Source organism: Melitaea cinxia, chromosome 23, assembly GCF_905220565.1.
Source record: "Melitaea cinxia chromosome 23, ilMelCinx1.1, whole genome shotgun sequence".
Classification (NCBI taxonomy): Eukaryota; Metazoa; Arthropoda; class Insecta; order Lepidoptera; family Nymphalidae; genus Melitaea; species Melitaea cinxia.
The window spans coordinates 6,047,803-6,070,896 of NC_059416.1; the positions used below are offsets into that span (position 1 = coordinate 6,047,803).

The 23,094-nt window shown below is 33.4% G+C and overlaps 1 protein-coding gene and 1 long non-coding RNA gene across 2 annotated transcripts; both read right to left on the reverse strand.

The window, feature by feature from the left end:
* Positions 1-6,475: 6,475 nt before the first annotated feature.
* LOC123665096 lies at positions 6,476-6,875 on the reverse strand. Its single transcript, XR_006744988.1, has 2 exons — positions 6,803-6,875; positions 6,476-6,724 (listed from the first exon to the last, which is right to left on the reverse strand). It is a non-coding gene; the product is annotated as an uncharacterized LOC123665096 (long non-coding RNA).
* Positions 6,876-19,574: 12,699 nt separating this feature from the next.
* Positions 19,575-22,525, reverse strand: LOC123664972. The gene is made up of 3 exons (XM_045599337.1): positions 22,364-22,525; positions 21,847-22,050; positions 19,575-21,548 (listed from the first exon to the last, which is right to left on the reverse strand). Exons 1-3 carry the CDS (start codon positions 22,484-22,486, stop codon positions 19,575-19,577), a joined length of 2,301 nt encoding a protein of 766 aa, XP_045455293.1. The 5' UTR covers positions 22,487-22,525.
* Positions 22,526-23,094: the final 569 nt, after the last annotated feature.

Below are 23,094 nucleotides of genomic sequence, written 5' to 3' on the forward strand. Positions count from 1 at the left end.
AGTGAGATCGGTCTGTAATTCTTTAACAGAGACTTATCGCCTCTCTTAAATAACAGCACCACCACACTCCTGGACCACGCCTCCGGCGTGGTACCTCGGTGGATGACGGCGTTAAATAGTCTTGCCAAGGCTTTCAGGACAGGTCGCCCTGTGGCTTTAAGGAGTTCAGTGGTAACTCCGTCATCCCCCGGGGCCCTCCCGTTTTTAAGCTGCCCGAGCGCTGCACCAATCTCATCCTCCTCGAAGTCCGGGATACACTCCGAATAATGGCGCAACAATGGTGCCCGTGGATCTTCGGTGTCCCAAGTCGCAGGCTTGCGTGCGCTCGACGAGTACAGCTGTCCATAAAAATTCTCAACCTCTTCTCGGACCTGAGGGCGAGAGCAGACGGTTCTGCCATCTGCTGTTTTAAGCTTCGCAAGAAGGCTTCTCCCCAATGGTCTTTGGAAAACTTTGGACCCCCTATTCTGCTCAATCAGAGTAGCGAGCTCTCTCGTATTTGAGCAGCGGAGGTCTCGGCGAATAATTTTCCGTACCCTCTTGGAAAGAGCCCTCTGTTCTGGCGAAGCAGCCGGCAACTCGCGCCTCTGCCGCATCAGATCCAAGGCTTCGGGAGAAAGTTTGGACTGCTTCGTTGGCTTTGTTGGTGGAAAGTGCCTGCGACCCAGTGTACACACCGTCTTCACCACGTTGTCAGTTATCTCGTCCACGTCGCTAGTAGTTTCCAGCGAATCGAATCGGTTTTGGAGTTCCAATTGGAATTGCTCGAAGCCACATAGTATTTGGGGCAGCGTAGGTTGGAGAGTAGATTTCATCAAGCGGGTCCGCTCCTTTCGGAGACATATATTCAGAGTGCCCCGTACTAGCCGGTGGTCGCTGCCGGTGTTAAACCTGTTAACCACTGAGACATCTCTGAATATATGCCTTTTATCCGCTATGATGAAATCTATCTCGTTCCTCGTCACAGTATCGGGGCTTTGCCATGTCCACCTCCTTTGGGGCTTCTTCTCAAAAAATGAGTTCATCAAGAAGAGCCCCTCCGATTCGAGAAAGTTGACAAGCATCTGCCCGTCCGTGTAGTCCGATGCTCGATCCGTCGCGGTCTTGTACTCCCACTTTAGCGTTGAAGTCTCCCATAACAACGCTGTAGAAGGTCGAAGTAGTGCCATGTGTGGCCCTTGCAGTGTCTTCATACAAGGCTTCGACGTCATCGTCAGAGTGTGCTGAGGTCGGCGCATATACCTGTATCACTTTCAGGGAGTACCTGTCAGTGAGTTTAAGTACAAGGTGTCCTACCCGGGTCGACACACTGCTGACTTCCACAACGTTGCTAGTGAGAGTCTTGTGGACCAGAAAACCGACGCCACCTTGGGAAAGCCCATCACCTTCACGGAAGTAGAACAAGTGCCCGGAGTCCAGGATCATCGTGTCCTCACCCTGTCTTCGGACTTCAGACAACCCCAGTATACTCCACTTAATGTGACTAAGTTCTACTTCAAGTTCGGTGAGGTGATGTTCCAACCGTAGCGTGCGTCCATCATACGTAGCCAGGTATATTTTATGGCAGCCTCTCGTACCCCGGTGATTTTTAGCACCCTCTACCCCACCGTTACCTCGGCCGCTGCCATAGCCGGGAATAGTGGGGCTGCCGGGAACTAAGGGCCTAAATTTTTGGTGCGAACTCATGGGTTTTTTGCCCGTAGTCACCACGCTGGGCAGGCGGGTTGGTGACCGCAGGGCTGACTTTATCGCACCGAAGACGCTGCTGCCCGTCCTCGGTCTGTGCATTTAAAAAGCCAGCAGTTGGATGGCTATCCCGCCATCGGTCGGCCTTTTAAGTTCCAAGGTGGTAGTGGAACTGTGTTATCCCTTAGTCGCCTCTTACGACACCCACGGGAAGAGATGGGGTGGCTAAATTCTTTAGTGCCGTAGCCACATAGCACAACACAATGTTATACCTATATTAAGCTTATTGTCTGATGTCTGCTACCTTAATTATTTCGGTTACTGTGTATCATATTATGTGCCACAATATTTTGTTATGTGTGGAACAAATTTAAGAGTAATCGGTTTATGCTATATTAAATTACTAATGTATAATATTATTAATTCATCTAATACTATTAAACAAGCAATTCTTGTATATATGTATATGTAAAATCTGAATCTCGGAAACGGCCCCAACGATTTTCATAAAATTTATTATATAGGAGGCTTCGGGGGAGATAAATCCGTCTAGCTAGAATTCATTTTTAGAAAATGTCGTTTTATCCCTGTTTTTAGGGAGTAAAAGAATAGCTACAATATCGTCAGAATACGAAGGTAAATTTCGCAACTGTCAATAAAGTTGTTATAGCTCGGTGGGAAATCAGCCGGTCGGGATCAGCCGAGAAGATCATGGTTCAAATCCCCATGTCCCTGATCAATTATTTTTTTCTTTTTTTTCTAATTGCACTCGTTATTTTTTATTTAAATAGCCCGTTCTTATTTTTTAATATTATGTCGCTAAAATCGAAAAATATTATTCATATTTTATCATTATTATTTTTTAATTTTTTTTTTAATTTTTTATATTTATTTATATTTTTTATTATTGTCGGTAAAAAAAAATATTATTCATATTTTATAAAAATGCAATTCGTATTTAAATATGATTTCCAAAAAACACGATTTGTAGAAGTGCCTATCAGTTTTTGAGAAGCAATTACTCTCAATCTTCTAATTCTGTAATTTATATCAATTTTTAATTTACCGTTATTTTTTAATTTTATTTTACACATTGCCTTTGTTTCATTATTGACAATTGTGTTTGCAGGCAAACAAAAAAAAAAACGACTTCAATTATATCGACAAGTAATACAACGTAGGTATACGAAAAAATAATCAAGAAATACGGATTATCAAAGATTACTCCAAATTTTGTACTCAGATCTCGATGAAATGTTACCGCATGATAAACATCGGCTTTCGATTAAGTTAAAAAAATATTTATTACCTACTATTTATTTTTTCATTAGTATCACATACACCTAAGTCTTATTATTTGGGCAGACGTCGTTGACGGTCGTATCCGAAACACAATATTTTGAAGTAATTTAAATATAAAAATTAAATTTAATAATAAAAGTTTTCCTTTCTTAATTTTATTTTTAAATTCATCTATGTTGCTTAGTTCAGTTAGGTTAGCTTAAACTATTTGTCATTGAATTGTTAGGTTTGGAGCGGTCCCCCAACGCGATGTATTTTTTTAGAATTATTAAAATTCGTAATACTTAGGTACTTTAAAATTGAGTTTCTTTAATTATTTTTTACTTTTTAAAGGCAATTCAGGTTATCGTGTCGAGGCTTTTTTAATTTAATTTTTATTTTATACTTTTTATAGGTACACTTATTATAATGTACATTTTGTATCTTTAGCAGAATCACAAAGACCAAATCCCCATTTTCTGACACCATAACTTTAAAACAGCTTTTCACCAATTTTCTCATGAAACGAAACTAAGAATACTCGTTTAAGTCATTAATATTCTTTTCAGTACTCTTTCATTTGATACAGCATTAGAATACATTCACAGGCATTCTGTTTTCCATCTCAACTTTTAGCACCATTAACTTCAATAGCTCAACCGAATAATTAATATTTAATATTTTTTATTTATTTTTATTATTAATTTTGTAAAGTGCATGATGCTATTTCATTTGGTACTTGGGTAAATTTACTGACATTCGGATTTCCATCCTCATTTTCTCCCCACCACATATATTTTTTATTGGGTATTTTCCCCACTTTTACCCCAGAGTTTTTTCAGGGCTCAACCGATTTTTATTGAACACATTATTTTGTAATGTGCACGTGATGCGATGAGAAGTAGATAATTATTTAATTTCTCAAATAAATAAAGTTTTTTATTATTCAAAAATTCGGTTGGAATCTGAAGAACTTTTGTATCATCAATTGCTCTAAGCAAGTTTCCAGTAAAAAAAAAAATGTAATCATTAAATTGCTAAATTGAAAATCTCTTCTTCTTCTTCTTCTTCAGGTTAAAATGGCTGTCAAAAGTGCCAAATGAGCACAGATGATTTCGCCAATGTCACGTAGAATCTCGTAGAATAAATAAAAATGTCAAAATATTGTCAAAAAATGTCATTAAAGGAAAAAGAAATGTCAGGAACGAGCGGGAAACTTAAACGCGCGCGGTTGTGTTTTTTCTTGCTACTGCTAAAATTATTTTAAATATAGTTCAGATCAGGTGTAAAGTGTATATATTTAGTTATTTAGTTTTAGTTTTGTATTTAGTTTGTTTTTCTTCTATTTTTGGTAAGTCTATGTAAATATTTATAGAATGAACGAACCTCCGGACCCGGGTGGCGGGAATGATTTTAATTCGCAATATATTCCGCAACCTAGCAATTTTATTACAATTGATTACGATGAATCGAGTATGGAAACTGATCACTCTATGAGTAAAAAGCCACTTAAGAGATCTCGTCTTCATAAAATTTGCAAACAATGTAATAAAAAAGTTAGAAAAAACGCGGGAAACCAAAAAGTTGGTTGTCATTGTTCGGAGTCTGAGAAATCAGATGAGACGAATAAAAATGAAAATAATAAAAATGTCCCCGTTTCGGTACCACAATCACAGCTCCAATCTGATAACACTGTCTCTAAAAATCCCATAGGCAGAAATATTTATAATGAAAATGACGTGTCTCCATATTTAATTCATGTACAAAAAATTACAAAAGGTGATAACGATGGAACGATTTTACACCCAATCACATTTGGTGATTTCCTTATGAAAAATAAAATATATAATATTATTAACGGCAGCTTGAAAAAGATAGGACGAAACCGAATTTCTGTAGCATTTAATAATTTTAAAGATGCGAATTCTTTTTTAAATAATAGCCTGCTTCTTGAAAATAGTTATCACGCTTTTATACCATCTTTTAATGTTATTAGAATCGGTATCGTTAGGGGTGTGCCAATAGAATGGTCCCCAGAAGAAATTATAAAAAATATTTCTACACCTATTGGTTGTGGTAAAGTTGTAAAGGTTAGACGTTTAAATTACAAAACTGTTGTTGAAGGCGCTACTGTGTGGAAGCCCACACAATCAGTAGTAATTTATTTTGATGGCAGGGTCCTCCCAAAAAGAATTTTTATATGTTACAATTCTCTTCCAGTCGAGCTTTACATCTTTCCCACAATCCAATGCTACAAATGTTGTCGTTATGGACATACAAAATTGCAGTACAGGTCTAAGCCTAGGTGTTTAAAGTGTGGTCAGGAGCACACATCAGAATCATGCAATGCCAATGATGATAATTATTTTTGCTGTTTATGTTTTGGCAACCATATGGCAAATAGTAAAGCGTGCCCTGAATTCAATAGGCAAAAATCTATTAAAGTACATATGGCTGAAAAGTGTGTATCATATGCAGAGGCTAATAAAGAGATACCAACGTCATACAAATCTTATTCAGAAGTTAGTAAAGAAGTAAATATTAGCCAAAATCCTAATAAATCATACAAAAAAACATTTATATCTAGACCTCGGGATCCTATTAAGCCTAATATAGGTTATGATAAAATTGCTCATAAAAATATAATAAAAGAATTTTCATTCAATGAATTTGAAAAAAATTCAACTCCAATAGATATTATTAACTCTAAAAATGATTTTGCCAAAATTTCAGATGTGCTTTCACTATTACAGAGTTATTTACAAAACAACAAAAGTTTACCGTCCATCGTTGCCCCTTTAATACAGTGTATCGTAAATATAATTCAAAATGGACAGTTCCCAGATAATAATACAGTGGAACGCCAGAAGTGTAATTAATAAAAAAAACGACATAATTTATTTATTAAATAATTATAAACCTTTTTTATTTAGTATTTCGGAAACTTGGCTTAGGCCAAGTAATAATCTTAGGTTTCGAAATTACAATACCATCAGAGAAGATAGACTAGATGGTTTTGGCGGAGTAGCCTTTCTCATTGAGAAAAACCTTCCTTTTAGTTTAATTAATATTCCTGTACATAGTTCTGAACTTTCTATTTTAGCTATAAGTGTACATAACATATGTTTTGTGTCTGTATATATTTCTCATATTTCTAATAATATTTTAAACGAAATAAATAATATTTTAGCATCACTCCCAAAGCCGTTAATAATAACAGGGGATTTTAACTGCCAGCATCAGTCCTGGGGTAGTTCAGTTAGTAACAGTTATGGTAATAAGCTTTTAGATATTCTCGATGTAAATAATTTGTGTATTATAAATTCTGGAGAGCCTACAAGGCGGACTCTGCCTTTTGAAGGTAAAAGCGTGGTGGACCTAACTATTTGTTCACCACAGTTTGTGCCACAATTAACTTGTTCTGTATTAAGTTCAACCTATGGAAGTGATCATTTTCCTGTAATTACTTCTTGTGCTCTTAATAATGTAAATGTACCAAAACAGAACATAAAACTGCTCCCTAGATATAATCTTAATAATGTTACATCAGAAACATGGGAGCAATTTAGTAATAAAGTAGATACAAAATTGCTACAATTATTGTCTAATGATGCACTTATTGATGCTCCTGTTTTCACGGATGTCTTGATTGAAAGTGCTAATGAAATCTTCCCAGTGAAAAATGAACCTTCTCATATTCCTAGTCCACCTTGGTGGGATAAAGATTGTACGGAAGCTATAAAAAAAAGAAAACAGGCTGAAAAAAAATATAATAACAATATGTGTTTGGAAAACTATCTGTCATTAAAAAATATTGTAAACAGTACTAGATTACTTTTCAAAAGAAAAAAATGTGATGGTTGGAGAAATTTCTGCTCCTCCTTATCTCCTCATACTCCTCCATCAGATGTATGGAGAAGAAGATTCAAGTCAGCATATAATACAACCCATTCTGTATCACTCCCCAGCAGTATAGCAAATGATTTTCTAGATAAACTTGCTCCTCCAACAGTTAACATAAATATTAACCTATTAGACAAAAATAGCATAGCAGACGAACATGACGAATCTCCAGGATTAAATTCTTCCTTTAGCAAAACGGAATTAAAAAATGTATTATCTTATGTCTCAGACTCTGCCCCTGGACCTGATGGTATATATTACTCATTTATTTCCCATCTTAATGACAATAGTTTGACAATATACCTAAAAATAATAAACACTATTTTTCAGTCTGGCAATATCCCATTAGAATGGAAATGTCAACTTATTATCCCTATATTAAAAACAAACAAGGATCCTCTCCTCCCATCCTCATATCGCCCCATAGCTCTTTCATCAGTCCTTTTAAAAATAATTGAACATTTAGTTAAAAATCGCCTTGAGTGGTTCGTAGAAAGTAACTCTCTTCTTTCTTCGTCCCAGTTTGGTTTTCGGCGAAATAAAAGCACGTACGACAATATAGGTATATATACTTCGGATATAAGATTAGCATTTTCTGTAAATAAATTTGTGCTTTCAGCCTTCCTAGATCTGTCGAATGCCTATGATAATGTCATTGTATCAATACTAAGACAAAAATTATTCAGTCTTAAAATCCCCAGCAAAATTATTTCATTTATAATAAATATGCTTACTGATAGATCAATTATTTTTTACAATAATAACCAAAAATATTTAAGAATCCTCACCAAAGGTTTACCTCAAGGGTCAGTTTTAAGCCCCTTGTTGTTCAATTTGTATACCCATGATTTAGATTTAGCAATTGACAAGAATGTTGATGTTTTGCAATATGCGGATGACTTACTTTTATACATAAAAGGTAATAATAATGATGATGCGTCTGCGAAATTAACGGAATCTCTGTGTTATCTTAAACGGTGGTTAGATAATCATGGTCTCGATTTATCACCATCAAAAAGCTCCGTCGTTCTTTTTCATCGAATGCGTAGAGCTCCATTACTTCATGTGACTTATGACAATAGTATTATACCGCAAAAAAACCATCATAAATTTTTAGGTATTATTTTAGATGAAAAGCTTTCAGGAACTCCTCACTTTAATTTTATTATAAGTAGATGTGAGAGAAATTTAAATATTATGAGATGTCTGGCAGGTGTATGGTGGGGTGCCCATCCTTTTTACTTAAAATTGATATATAACGCATTAATACGTAGCATATTAGAATATGGCACCTTCTTGCTAGAACCTGGGTCAATGTCGGGATTTAAAGCATTGGACAAAATTCAAAGTAAATGTCTTAGGATCATCTGTGGGGCCATGAAAACTAGCCCTATTAATGCTTTACAGGCTGAATGCTGTGACCCTCCTTTGCATTTACGTCGTCAATATTTGGCAGACAAATACCTTTTTCGCTGCCTTCAAGTCACTGATCATCCAATTATTGCAAAGCTCCAACAACTTGCTTACTTTGTTTCTAATAGTTCGCATTGGACAAATAAACCAAACCCGTGTTTAGTTACAAGTTATTTTAAATTGAAATCTCTTTCCGCTCCAATTCAAAGCTCTTGTAATTTACCAATTTTCTCTTGTTCATACAATGCCCTTATTTCTATTCCTAATGTTGTAAACTTTGACATAGAAAAAACAAATTCTTTTAGGGCTGATGAAAAATTTAAAAGAATAATTAAAACACGATTTAGCGATTATCATTATATTTTCACAGATGCGTCAAAACATTTTGCCAATAGTAATGTCGGAGTAGGAGTTTTTCACTTTCAATATAATATTGTTCAAAAAATCAAACTCCCTCCTGAATGTACAGTATTCTCTGGGGAATGCTTAGGCATTTTAAAAGCTTTAGAATATATAAGGTTAGCTAAACTTAAAAAATCCATAGTTTTCACAGATTCATTAAGTTCTATTCAAGCTCTTGTCAAGAATCCTTTTAAAATTAAACAACAGCATCCTTATATATTTGGCATTAGACAATTATTAACTGAGTGCACTGAGAAAGGTATTTTCATAACGCTTGCTTGGATCCCTAGCCATTGTGGAATAGAGGGAAATGTTAGAGCAGATACTCTGGCTAGAGAAGCTACAATAAGTGGTGACCTTTTTCCATATAAAATTTCCTACCCAGATTTATTAACTTTGCCCAAACTTTGTATGGATAAGTCGTGGCAAGAGTCCTATGATCATAGTAGTAGGCAAAAAGGAACGTATTATTATAGTTTACAATCTGAAATTTTGGTAAAACCATGGTTTTATAATATGGATTTTAATAGAAAAGGCTGTAGCATAATATCGAGACTAAGGCTTGGTCACAATTGTTCTCCACACCATCTGGCTAGATTTAAAATTATTTCCAGTCCGTCCTGTTTTTGTGGTTATGAAACGGGGGATATTAACCATCTTTTATTCTCTTGTCCACTTTTCAACCGCTCCCGTTTCCTAGAGTCACTGATTGAATATAAAATTCCTTTTCCTACATCTATAAATTGTTTATTGTCTTCTAGAAAGTATGATATATATAAAATTGTATTGGATTATATATTTCTTAATAATATAGACATTTAATATACTGTATATGTTTTTTATTTATTTTTATTTTTTCCTTTTCATCATAAAATATATTATTTTGTTTCTTCCTATCCTGTTCTGAATCCTCTCATAAATTCCTCTTATCCGTTATCCACAATTTTTGAACATTTTTCTTAATTCCTGCTCGTCATTGGCAATGCACTAACGTGCAGTCCATAAAAAAAAAAAAAAAAAAAAAAAAAAGAAATGTCAAAAAGTGTCATAAATTCTCTTTGCCAGTTGTCGAAAGATATTAGATTTTAAAATGTGCATAAGTTTGTTTCATATTAATATCAGATTGATGTATTAACTATCATTTATATTACAAATATTAAACAGATAAAAATCTGTTCTTAGCTTAACTTTGCAGAAGGACAAACATTTATTATTTTAAGTGAGAAATCAATAAAAGTTTAGGTGAGTACATATTTTTAATTCTTATATAATTCTATAGTTTATTCTACGAAGAAAGGTATTTTGAGATTGCGTACAATAGGATAGACTTAAAAAAAATTAAAGTTGTAGACATTTATCATATGACAAAGTTGATGATATAACCTGAAATCCAAAATTAACCACATTCTTTTACATAACTGTCTTAAACTACTTCAATCGTGTGAAATCAGTAATATCCATAGATCTCATAAATATAGTATTTAAAAGTTTTATTTAAACAATTTTTAAAGATAATATTCAATCTTAATTTTTTTTTCCTATAATTTTAAATTTTTAAATTCAAAATTCGAAGTTAAAAGTTTGTTTGAAATCCAAGTGAAAAAAGGGTCTTATTATCCACGTGACATTAGCGAAATCATCTGTGCTCATTTTACACTATTGAAAGCCATTAACGCTAAAGAAGAAAAAGAAGAGGGGGTCTTATTGGTATGACAAATGAACTTTCAATTTGCATACCCTCTTTAGAGTTCTCTAAAACTACTTACATCTATTTCTCTAATATCGCTGTCCATAATAAAGGGAAAAAATTACTAATTTTCAATTGTACGGAGATCTCTAAATTGAAATGTGATGAACAAAATTATGAATATTACAAAAGCCTTTCACAGCATATAAATACATACATCAATTTATCAGATACTTTAACTGAGTATTGGAAACAATTTAATTACTATTAAACTAGTGAATAAAAATATAAAATAATTTAAATTTCTTAAACGTAGATAATACTAATTTGTTCTTTATAAAAATGGAGATGACTAGATTTAAAAATGACCTATGATATGTGGTTTCTTTCATTTCTTTTTTTTTTAATTAATTAAAGTTTAGTTTTAAAGTTATAGATTTTGTGTAGTTATATTTAAACATTGATATTTACTATTATTTAGGTCTCACGATTTTGATTTGGTATAAATATTTGTCAATCTATGTAAATATATAAATAAAAACTAAAATAAAATTAATTCAAATTTCCTTATAAGAATTTTAGCCCCAGGAGAAACTTAAAAGTTTCTGCTAACTTTATTTAACCTGTGATGTTATATTTTCTTCAATTCAAGTATAGAAGTATTTTTTTATTAAATTATTTTCTTCCTTTTACAGCTACACAGATAATGATTAAAGCCACTGCAATTTTCATGTTATATTTTGTCTATGAAAAAAAAAATATATATATATAAGCCATGATAAACTTTTACTTAGGATTTTAATATACGAACATTTAAACTTGTTTGTAATATACTGTTTTGGAATAGGGACTAAATAAAAAAAATCTTAAATATCTACATATTATTGGACTATATTTTTTAATTTTATTTTTAAAGGGATTAATTTGGTTCCAATCCTTAACATCTGATAAATTATTTTATTCAAAAAAATTTAAATTTTTGATTACCTATTTGAAAATAAAGTTCTGAATAACATGTTACTAGTCATGATTTGCATTTATAACTTTTTATTGAATTTATGACAATGTATTAAGGAAAAATAAAATCAATAGTAAGAAACAAAATTAACTAGAAGTGCTGATATTTCCACTCAGATAAATTGTAATTTCGAAATAATCTTATATTATCAAAAATTACAAGAAAACAAAAAATATATCTAATACTTGTATTTTGTACTAAAAAATTGAATAGTATTGCTAACAATTTCTAAGAATGATTACTATTTGTAGTCCAAAAAAATGGTTAACACACAAAAATGTCCCATTGCTTATGATTACTGATTACCTCTAATTATTGTGTCTTTTATTTATTTCGATAGGGGTTGTTAACAGAGCATACAATAAAAATTATCCAATAATATAATTATGTACATTTGTTTCATGAGTAATAATACTACTTTAACTAATTTATTATTATTATTGTGTTTTTTTTTACATCAAACTTGTTGGCATTTTGCACAATGTACGAGTATTTTGTGTAGTTATGTAATAGAATTAATTGAATAAGTCATGCAACAGATTATATCTGTGCTAGAAAATTGTACCTTTTATAGTTCCATAAACAAGTAAGTAATTAAGATGCCGCGTTGGCGCAGTGGTCACAGCCATGGATTGTACCTGTTGCACTAGGGGTTGCGGGTTCGATCCCCGCACATGACAAACATTTGTATTGGCCATACAGGTGTTTGCCGTGGTCTGGGTGTTTGTGCAGTCCTAGTGAGTCTCCCCACCGTGCCTCAGAGAGCACATTAAGCCGTCGGTCCCGGTTGTTATCATGTACACCTGATAGCGATTGTTACTCATATTAGGGAATATATCCGTATTGGAGCAGCGTGGTGGATTAAGCTCTGATCCTTCTCCTACATAGGGAAAGAGGCCTATGCCCAGTGGTGGGATATTACAGGCTGAAGCTAAACAAGTATGTATATTTTTCTGTCTCCTAGTAATATATTCTACCCTAAAATGTTTATCACTAAAATAAATAAAAAATATTGTTTGTTTTAAATACAAATAAAATAGTACAGTACCAAAATAGTACAACAACACACAAATTAGATTTCTAGAAGGAAGTACTTTATAAAATTCAAATATTAGTCTTAAAAATGTATATGGTCAATATACATACGTATATCTTAACCTGTAAATCATTGAATTAATGAATAAATCATTGCAAAAAGCGTATAGAATAGACAGACCGTTTCTTGAAGTGGGAATTTGCAATAACACAAAATAACCTTGATAATTTATATTCTTGAGTGGGGGACATATTCGTTCTGATTGGTTGTGCGAAGTTACAGTGAATTTTATGCCAGTGACGAAAGCAGGCGAGTCCGTGCTCGCCGTATCGTGTTTATGTTTGCGAGTGTACCAACGTTTAGTTTATAGTAACTTTCTCTTAAATTAAATAGAAGACTGTTATTGCGTCATTGGATAGGTGAGGACACGTGATCTTAAACTATGTTGCGGATATGTTATTGTATTTGTTATATGAATGTATGAAAAAAATACTTTATAATTTGTTTCCGGACTAGTTTCCATTCAAAATAATCGTATCGCGTTATATAATTGAAAGATCCAGAATGTTTTTAATGAATGATTTATGTGTATTAATTTGATAAGTAAATTAAATTATTTCGAAGTGCTTTTCTAGTTACTTATCAAAAAGCGCTATCGAAATCTTGATTTCATACGCACTTTGAAATAATAATCAACAACTAAAAACAAAAAAAACGGAATATTAAAAAAAGTATTTTCTTGCGACTTCGTCCGCGTGTAATTTAAAAAAAGAGTTAATTGTTCAGTTCGCAGAGTTATAAAATAAATAAATTTCTAAAATAAAAGTAGCCTAAATTACCCCTTATTGCGTCAGCTATCTGCAAGTGAAAGTACCGTAAAAATTGATCCAGCCGTTTCAGAGATTAGCCCGAACAAACAGATTGACAAAAATTGTAAAAAATGATATTTTGGTATATGTACCGTGTATACATCCATATTATACATTTAGTAAAAAGCGGTTAAATTAATATTACAAACAGACTCCAAATTTATTTGTATAGATATAGATTAATCGTGATTTTGACGTATCATTTATCAAAATAATGTGATATAGAGTGATATTAATGTGATGTATAGATGTTTAATTTATTATCACTAACTGTTGCATAGTAAGCAAAACTATAACTTACTGACTTACTTAACTAAGGTAGGGCACAGCAGAAATTTCCTGCTCAAAATATGGAGCAGCCCGACTGGGGTAGTACCTCGATCTTACAGAAGATCACAGCAAAATAATACTGTTTTCAAGCAGTATTGTGTTCCTGTTGGTGAGTAAGGTGACCAGAGCTCTTGGGGGGGTTGGGGCTTGGGTCGGCAACGCACTTGCGATGCTTCTGGTGTCGCAGGTGTCTATAAGCTACGGTAATCGCTTACCTGATGGTAAGCGATTACCGTAGCTTATGTGAGCCGTACGCTTGTTTGCCGACCTAGTGACATAATAATTGTGTTTGCTCGCAAACGAAAAAAAACCGACTTCAATTACATCGACAAGTAATACAACGTAGATCGACGAAAAAATAGTCAAGCAACTACGCGTTATCAAAGATTACTCAAAAAGTAGTTATCAGATCTCGATAAAATTTATATGTGACCATATGATAAACATCAGCTTTCGATTAAATTAAAAATCATCATAATCGGTACACCCAGTAAAAAGTTATTACGGATTTTCGAGAGTTTCCCTCGATTTCTCTGGGATCCCATCATCAGATCCTGGTTTCCTTATCACGGTACCAAACTAGGGATATCCCCTTTCCAACAAAAAAAGAATTATCAAAATCGGTACATGCAGTAGAAAGTTATGCGGTATAATACAACGTAGGTCGACGAAAAAAGCGTCAAGTAAAAACGCATTATTAGATATAACTCGAAAAGTAGTTGTTAGATCTCAAATAAATTTAAATGGGACCAATTGGCACACACCACCTTTCGATTAAAACAAAATTTGTTGAAATCGGTCAACCCGGTCAAAAGTTCTGATGTAACATACATAAAAAAAAAAAAAAAAATATACAGTCGAATTGAGAACCTCCTCCTTTTTTGGAAGTCGGTTAAAAAAAAACTATTTTACGGTTCAGTCAAGGTGAGTAAGGAAAGTTTGGCAAAACTGCAAAAGTGATTAAAATGTTTTATTTAAACATTTAATTACATATTTGTATTTTAACTAAACAAACAGCGTGTGACTTAAATATTGATAAACAGTATGGCAAGACAAAGAACGCCTTGCTCTAAAACTATGTAATTATTATCTTTTCTGATACATAATAAAATTTATTAAATCTGTATTTGTATAAATGTATAAATGCGAAATTATAACACCTTTCTTTTAAGCAAAACGTACTAAGCTGCTTGCTATGTAACTTGATATATAAATAGTTGAAAGCCCGAGTAACACTTATACTACTGTTTATTACGAAATTCCAACGGTTGAAAGTCCATACCTTTACCATCTTATACTCTTCTACATCACCACATATTTTCACATTTGCATTTCTATATTCTTAGAAATTTTTTGTTAAATTCTACTTTAAATATGATACTTGTAGATAGGCCAGTCTGTTTAGTAGTTATCGCTGGCGTTGACTAACATTTACATAAAAGCCAAATAAGTTTTTCTAAGTTTTCAATAACTCTTGACTAGTCCCATTAGCGCAATTTGTAGTGACCTCGCTTTCTGCTCCGGGGGTTGTGTGTTCGATTCCCACCTTGAGTCTGGGGTGTAATATATATATATATATACTCATTCATTTATTTATCGAAAAAAAAAAAAATGTTTCTATACCAGTCACAAGCATTAAGTTGCTTACACACGATTACAACAGACGACTGTGTGTATAAGCGTACGCGAAATAGTCATTTTTTTTTTTTGTTAGATCGGTAAAATTACGAGTCTGATAAATTAAACATACTTATTGTATCCGATAGTTAGGTATTTGCAAAAAAAAAAATACCAGACCATAAATTAAAATGCCTCGATTCATAATTTTAGAGCACTAGTTATAAATGAGGTAGGGCACAGCAGGAATTTCCTGCTCAAAATATGGAGCAGCTCGACTGGGGTAGTAACCTCGACCTTACAGAAGATCACAGCAAAATAATACTGTTTTCAAGCAGTATTGTGTTCCTGTTGGTGAGTAAGGTGACCAGAGCTCCTGGGGGATTGGGGATTGGGTCGGCGACGCGCTTGCGATGCTTCTGGTGTTGCAAGTGTCTATAGGCTGCGGTAATCGCTTACCATCGGGTGAGCTGTACGCTTGTTTGCCGACCTAGTGACATAAAAAAAAAATAATGTCTGATGAAGGGACGTACGAATATGTATATATCATTATTAAAACGTTTAAACCTACTGAATAAATATTTACCTTAGTAGAGTAGTTTCCTACATGGAAAAAAGATCCATGTCCAGCAGTGGGGTGTTACGAGCTGAATGAAATAATAGTGTATTAGCCTAGCTTATAGTCAGGCGAAAATAGTCCAGAACCTAAATTACAGGATTTTTTACCAATATAATCTTGGCCGCTTGCGTTGAGGCTAAAAGTTGTTAGTGAACTGAATTTACGTAAAAAAATCGCATTGTTAAAATAATTTTACTTGAATATTCAATTGATTAAATAAAAAAATGTACGTGCTGGTACCGATGAATAATATAAATACGCGGATCAGTATGACTTGCTGGTTTCTTATTTTGCAGGCCTCTTAAGCGAAGCGGGATGAGTTTGTGCTCTACAGTCGCTTTACAATAATCAAGCGATTTCTTGAACTTAAATTGTCCCTATTTTTACTTTTATAAACTAAATGAGAGTTAAAATTTTAAACAAGAACATTTATTTTTTAAAAAAATACTTCCATCGAAATATTATTCGTCTAATAGAGCTCACTTTAAAATTTATCTGAGTTAACGGTTAAAGGAATTGTTTTATTAATTACAGTTTAAAATTTATAATCAAAATCATTTTTATTATTTGTTGTTTTTATTTGTTTTTATTAGTTTTACTTTCACACTGAAAGGTTGCTATCTATCGCAATACTACATTCAAATAATTGTGTTTGCTCGCAAACGAAAAAAAAACCGACTTCAATTACATCGACAAGTAATACAACGTAGATCAACGAAAAAATAGTCAAGCAACTACGCGTTATCAAAGATTACTCAAAAAATAGTTATCAGATCTCGATAAAATTTATATGTGACCACATGATAAATATCAGCTTTCGATTAAATTAAAAATTATCAAAATCGGTACACCCAGTAAAAAGTTATTACGGATTTTCGAGAGTTTCCCTTAATTTTTCTGGGATCCCATCATCAGATCCTGGTTTCCTTATCACAGTACTAAACTAGGGATATCCCCTTTCCAACAAAAAAAAATTTATCAAAATCGGTACATCCAGTAGAAAGTTATGCGGTATAATATAACGTAGGTCGACGAAAAAAGCGTCAAGTAAAAACGCATTATTAGATATAACTCAAAAAATAGTTGTTAGATCTCAAATAAATTTAAATGGGACCAATTGGCACACACCACCTTTCGATTAAAACAAAATTTGTCGAAATCGGTCTACCTGGTCAAAAGTTCTGATGTAACATACATAAAAAAAAAAATACAGTCGAATTGAGAACCTCCTCCTTTTTTGGAAGTCGGTTAAAAAAAAACTCTTGAACGGCTTAAAATTAAAACGCTTTTGCACAATTTATATAACGTGGAATGTTGATAACATTGCATGCTGTCTTTATAAAAATAATTAATGCAGTTCAAACCGGCTTAGTACATTCTGTGACATAGATTCTGAGCGTAATTTAAAATCTACACGTCTGGTAATAAAGACTATTTTCAAATGTATATTAAGAGCTTTATGTAGGCACTGTGTGGTTAAACTTTGTATTCGGCCACATAACATGTAGACACAAATACGTACATATGTAATGTATTTATTCGCTACATTAAAGTTATTTTTTAAAACAAAGATCTCAAATAAAATATCTAAAATATATTATGAATTACATAACAGAATATTTAATTGGCTTAGTTGCATAATATTTTAAATACAAACCGCCAGAATCGATTGCCATTAGACCATTTCCATCCTATACGATTCCAAACTGTCCATGAAATTCAAAAAAGCTTTTAGGACTAATCACATTGAAGACAAAAAATGTAAAATAATAATTTATAATAACATTCGGAATTCTCATTTTTTTGACAACATATACAAAACAGTAGTGCACAGTTAAATTATTCAGAAATTCGTAAAATAAAAAATTAAGAAAATGTTTATGTATTCGTTTGGGAAATCTCTACGGACAGTAAATATATATTAAAATAGTTGTGCCCGCGGCTTCGCCTGCGTTGAAATCAGTGCGTCACAAAGTTTTCCCGGCAAACTTCCAGTGAAACTCTCATCAAAGTCGGCTTAGCCGTTCCATAAACCTTCCTCTTGAAGCCCTCTCTCCATCGGTAAATCCGCATGTAAATCCGTTCAGTAGATTTTGAGGGAATCGAACACATACACTTTTGGGGACTTTGTTTTATAATACACTAACTGTTACCCGCGACTACGTTTGCATGGTTATGAAGATATGCATTACTATTAAGATGTTTAACGCAAATTATTTTTTTATTTCAGTCACTTGAAATGCTTATCACACTGGGTAATTTTTTTAAAGACACAATTTAGTATAATTTAATAGTTATATTTATAAAACCTCTATACACCACATTTTTAGTTTTATTTTAGGCTGCAGTATAAATAACCTATCAGGCGAACTTATAGCTGCTGTATATGTTTCATACAAACTATCATCCCCAATTAAACCCCCTTAGCGATGGAATATCACTAAATCCGTTCTTAGCGGAAGTCTACTAACTATAATCTACCTCCCTGCCAAATTTCATCTTTGTCCACCCTGGATGGATGGGACGATCCAGCGGTTTTTGAGTTCTCGTGATGAGTGAGTCAGTGACCTTTCTCTTTTATATATATAGATTACGATGCATTATTTGGACAACTCCTCACCATCTATAGAGCATACATTTTTAATTTCAAGTATCTTACTTCAAAAACATAGGACTTTCATACAAACTTCCAACCCTCGTTTTACCCCCTTAGGGGTCGAGTTTTGTAAAATTCGTTCTTAGCGGATGCCTACGTCTTATAAGAAGCCTACTTGCCAAATTTCAAGTTTGTAGATGTTATAGTTTCGGAGATTTCGTGATGAGTGAGTGACCTTTCGCTTTTATATATACTCGTATATATAGAATATAGATAAAACACTGCACAATATTCACAATGAAATTACGTGTTATCAAATGTTGGGAAAGCAATTAATTGCTATCAGCAATGTTGGTCGGAGTTCAATGTCGCGTTCCTATTACGGTTTATGGACAATACCGATAGAGATCTCTCAGTATAAACAATCAAAGGAGAATGCCCACCGCAGTATGGACTTTAGTTTCGCTTTGAAAAATTTTGTGCCATGATGATATTTACCACATTTTGTAGGTTCCTTAGTGTACATTTAATTAAAAAAAACGCTGTTTCTCTAGCTCGACGGGTATAATGAAAAAAAGTCACAACAAAAGTGGTTTTCTTATCCTTCTTTCATTTTGTATTTTTATTTACATTTGAAGTTTTAACTATCTGTAAATGTTTGAATATAATCTGAATGCAAGTAAGTTAATGCTTCAGTTTGCATATACTCTAGATTATTGAAGATATTTGACACAACAGAGATATTGACTTTCCCTTATACACAGGTTGATAACTTATGCACATGTTGTTTTAGAATTTGTGTTTTTAATCATTTAACTATGACCCAAGAAACCTACAAAAATATTTCAGATAAGACAGTGAGGCAATAAATAAAAAACAACTTGTGTATACAAAATCATTTTTTTTAACAAGTAAATACTACATTGTGCTATTCTTTGTAAGATAACTGACTTTGTTTTGAAATATAATTCTATAATAATAATTGGTATGAGGGGTATTTATTTGACACCTAGCAAACAGTCTTACAATCGTTTTGTAGATTAAACAATCAACAATTGGGATTGTGTTGTGTAAAACAAACAAATACTTTCATTTTGAAATATTTTAACAATTTAAATTATTCATTTTCAAATGAGAATTCATTAAATATGTCATCTAAAAACTGGGCCGGAGCAGTAACATCATTATATCTGCCCCACCCCAGGTACCACACCACACACATAACATGGGCACAACAACCTACAGTTCTGTTGCCCACAAGACAGCTGCAGCAATAACCTGATATAGCTTCGACACTATTGGCAACATTTTCATCTTTACTTATCAACAAATATGCATAATAAGTTCTGCCACCAATATGTCGAGACTTTATTCTCCCTCTCAGTAAGAAATGATTTGTGCCCAGAATAAGAGGAATATCTTCTTCAATTTCGTTATTAATTTCTATTGTGTAAGTGCCGTTTGTTCGTACGTGCTCACCGTAATATGAAGAAGCTTGCTTGAGCTGGTATGTCCCTAATGCAAATCTTTTCAAATCAGTTATGCTAAGTCTTGGGAACTGATCTAAATGTGGGTGGTGAGCATCAATGCTTACAAACGTAGCTCTTCGCCTATTATAATTTTCAATTCTTACAGTATTAGCAAGAACATTATCTATATGTAACCTACGTACCGCAATTGCCAAATATTCTGCTGCTTCTGGTATGTCTTCAATAAGTGGGTGCAATTTATTTGTTAAGGCACAGCCGTTCCGAAAATCGATCATTAAATGCTTAGCAGCTTTATTAAAAAACTCTTGGCGAAACAGTTTGAAGTCGCGTTTTAGACGACCATTGACCACTTCAACCACCCACCTACACATTGTTACACATCTCGACTTATTTGCTTGTTGTGTCGTAAGTTGATGCTCGCCTTCTGATAAAGACTCAGGCATATGAGCTTGATAGCCATATTCTATCAGTTCAGGTATTACATCCCTGAAACCTCTATCTAAAATAAAAATATCCCCCTCTCTAAAATATCTTCTCATTTCACCATTACTATTTCTAAATTCATTACTCATAATGGTAGCATCATTCACTGTCGCTCTATATGGACCTAAACAATCAAGGATATGGCCATCACAACAAACTATCATGAACGGCTTTACCAAATTAAGATGTTTATGTAAGCTGAAGGACTCTTTTTGAAATAAATAGTTGCTACTGCTTTGTACGTACACATATGTAGCATCACATATTACAATAGCGGGTCTCATTTCTGAAGAAGGATTAGGATTCCCGAACAGTCCTTCTGGAATTGTTTTATTCCTAGCTGCAACTTCTTCCACTGTCATGTGATTAAGGCCTAAATGTAAAGGAACCATCTGTTGGCTCATGCAGTTTCTTGCCTTATTCATATTTCTTTCTAAAGTGCTTCGGGGCATTTCAAATAAAGAACTGAGCCTTTCATTGCTATCACCGGTACGCAATTTGGCCAAATAAATACTTAATGCCACACTTGCAGAAGGCACTTCATTGTGCAGACTAGGCATTTCTGCTAAAAGTTCATGGAACTGAGCAGCTGTAACTCCAAGCCAATACTGGCAGAGATTGGGTGGCATCATATTTATGTTATTGAAATCCAACGTTCTTAAATTAATTCTCTCCATCATATTCAGCATGTGATCCATCTGTGATGCAGTAAAATCCCTAATATTAGATTGTAACTGCTCCCAACAATCATTTTCTAAATGGTATCTGCAGACACGAGCAGAAGATGGAATGTATAATCTATAGCGACATAATAACATTTCCTTCACTCCAGTTGGTACCAATAAACGTTCAACATTTTCACATCCTGAAAATATACAATGTCTTGAGGTTGCTGCAACACGTGAATAAGTTTGTGATATTATTCTAGCAGTTTCTTGACGTTGTGGGACCGAAATATGTGGAAGTGGAGGCGTCACAGGTATATGTGGTGGTTCTCTATTATCAGTTTCCTCATTGAAGGCTTCAATAGGTCTATTGGCATCTTGCCGCGTTTGTTTTTGAACATTTCTCCTAGCAGCAAGCCAGCATGCAGTACAAACTCTATTCAGATGAGAAACCTGAAATTAAAATATTTGTTAAGCAATATATTTATAAAAATTACTAGAACAACTAATATTTTCTAAAAATCTTATCTTAATATGTATGGGTATGCTTTGATAATCATAAAGAGTACATTTTTCACTAAACAAGGTTGTTTAAAAAGGGTGTGAAAAGATTATTATGGGGTCGGCAATGCGTCATCAGGTGGGCTGTATGCTTGTTTATTGTTGTTGATATTAAAAAGGAGACTGAATGTAAGTTTTAAAAAATCACATATAATCATAGTAAAAAAAATACACAAAAAATAATATGTACCAAATGAGGAAATGTCCAACTAATTATAACATTCCTTTCTGGGCTGTCTGGATGTACAAGATGAGTGCGGGCCCGCAGAATAGATATACCACAAGCAAAGCACACATTTCTATGTCCAGACACGGGCGATTGGGCTGGTACACCATCGGGTACTTGTTGTAGCATTCCAAAGCACTCCAAGCATATTCTACTATTAGAAGAAACCTAGAAAGAAATTAATATTCTTAATACTTAGTTTATTTTTAGCTACTAAGCTTATTACATATAAATACCTAACTCACTGATATTAATTGGATGGATTGGAGCCCAGCATAATTATCAATGTTTTTTACTATGTCCAAAATAAATACAGCACTAAGCATGCGCCATATTGTAATATAAAGGCTTTGTAAACTCCAATTAGTAGTTTCAGTTCCCTCTTCTAATGAAATAGTTGCCTCAGTCATAAAGTCTACGAGTTTTTTAATAATTGCGAAGCTGAATAGGTTATAAAAATATGTTAATACTTTTAACTTACCGGCGTTGGTGATACCCAGACACGAAGAATATTCACCATAGGCTCTGTTGCATCTTCCACCATGCGCCAGCGCTGGTGCGCCAATCTCATAGAGCAATTGATACACCGGCGAGTAACATCCATTGTCGTAGATAGGTATAGGTTTGGTTCACAAACACACCGAAAGTAAAGAGTCTCTGTCTCAAATATATTTTCAATTTCTATAGTTCTAGGAGGAACACGAAGCTCAACTCGACAAAGAAAATAGAAAGAAAACAATAAAAAGCTCTGACACAATAACAAACGAACTTATTAGCACGAAAGTAGGTACGTCAGTAACAGTAAAACGAAATAGTTACACATTTGACTTATTTGATATCTTTTAAGTGAATATCGCATTATTGCCAGTTGTAGATCGATTATTGATTAATCGATTATGATTGACAAAACACTAAAACAGGATACTTTCAGATAGATTAATCAAATAAACTCATATTATTATCAAATAAAAATTGATTTTCTTTATTATTTAACATGTTATTATGAACTGCCAATTCGATATTTTAATAAAATAAATATAAGTGTATCGATTATATTTTGGTGAGTCGATTCGCTCGTACGAAAATTGCAATACTGAAGATTCAAATGTCAATAACAAAAAATACTTGGGAATTGCGAGTAAAACGGAAATGAATAAATTACTGCTTAATATGTGGATTCTTATCCGTCGAAGTTATGGCTAAGTATTTTAC

Excerpts from the sequence above, each read along its gene's own strand:
- LOC123664972 (XM_045599337.1), bottom strand. The coding sequence starts at position 22,486 with ATGGATGTTACTCGCCGGTGTATCAATTGCTCTATGAGATTGGCGCAC. Across the intron at positions 22,051-22,363 it reads TCTGGGTATCACCAACGCCG|GTTTCTTCTAATAGTAGAAT; the intron begins GTAAGTTAAAAG and ends ATTTCTTTCTAG. Across the intron at positions 21,549-21,846 it reads GTTGGACATTTCCTCATTTG|GTTTCTCATCTGAATAGAGT; the intron begins GTACATATTATT and ends TTTTAATTTCAG.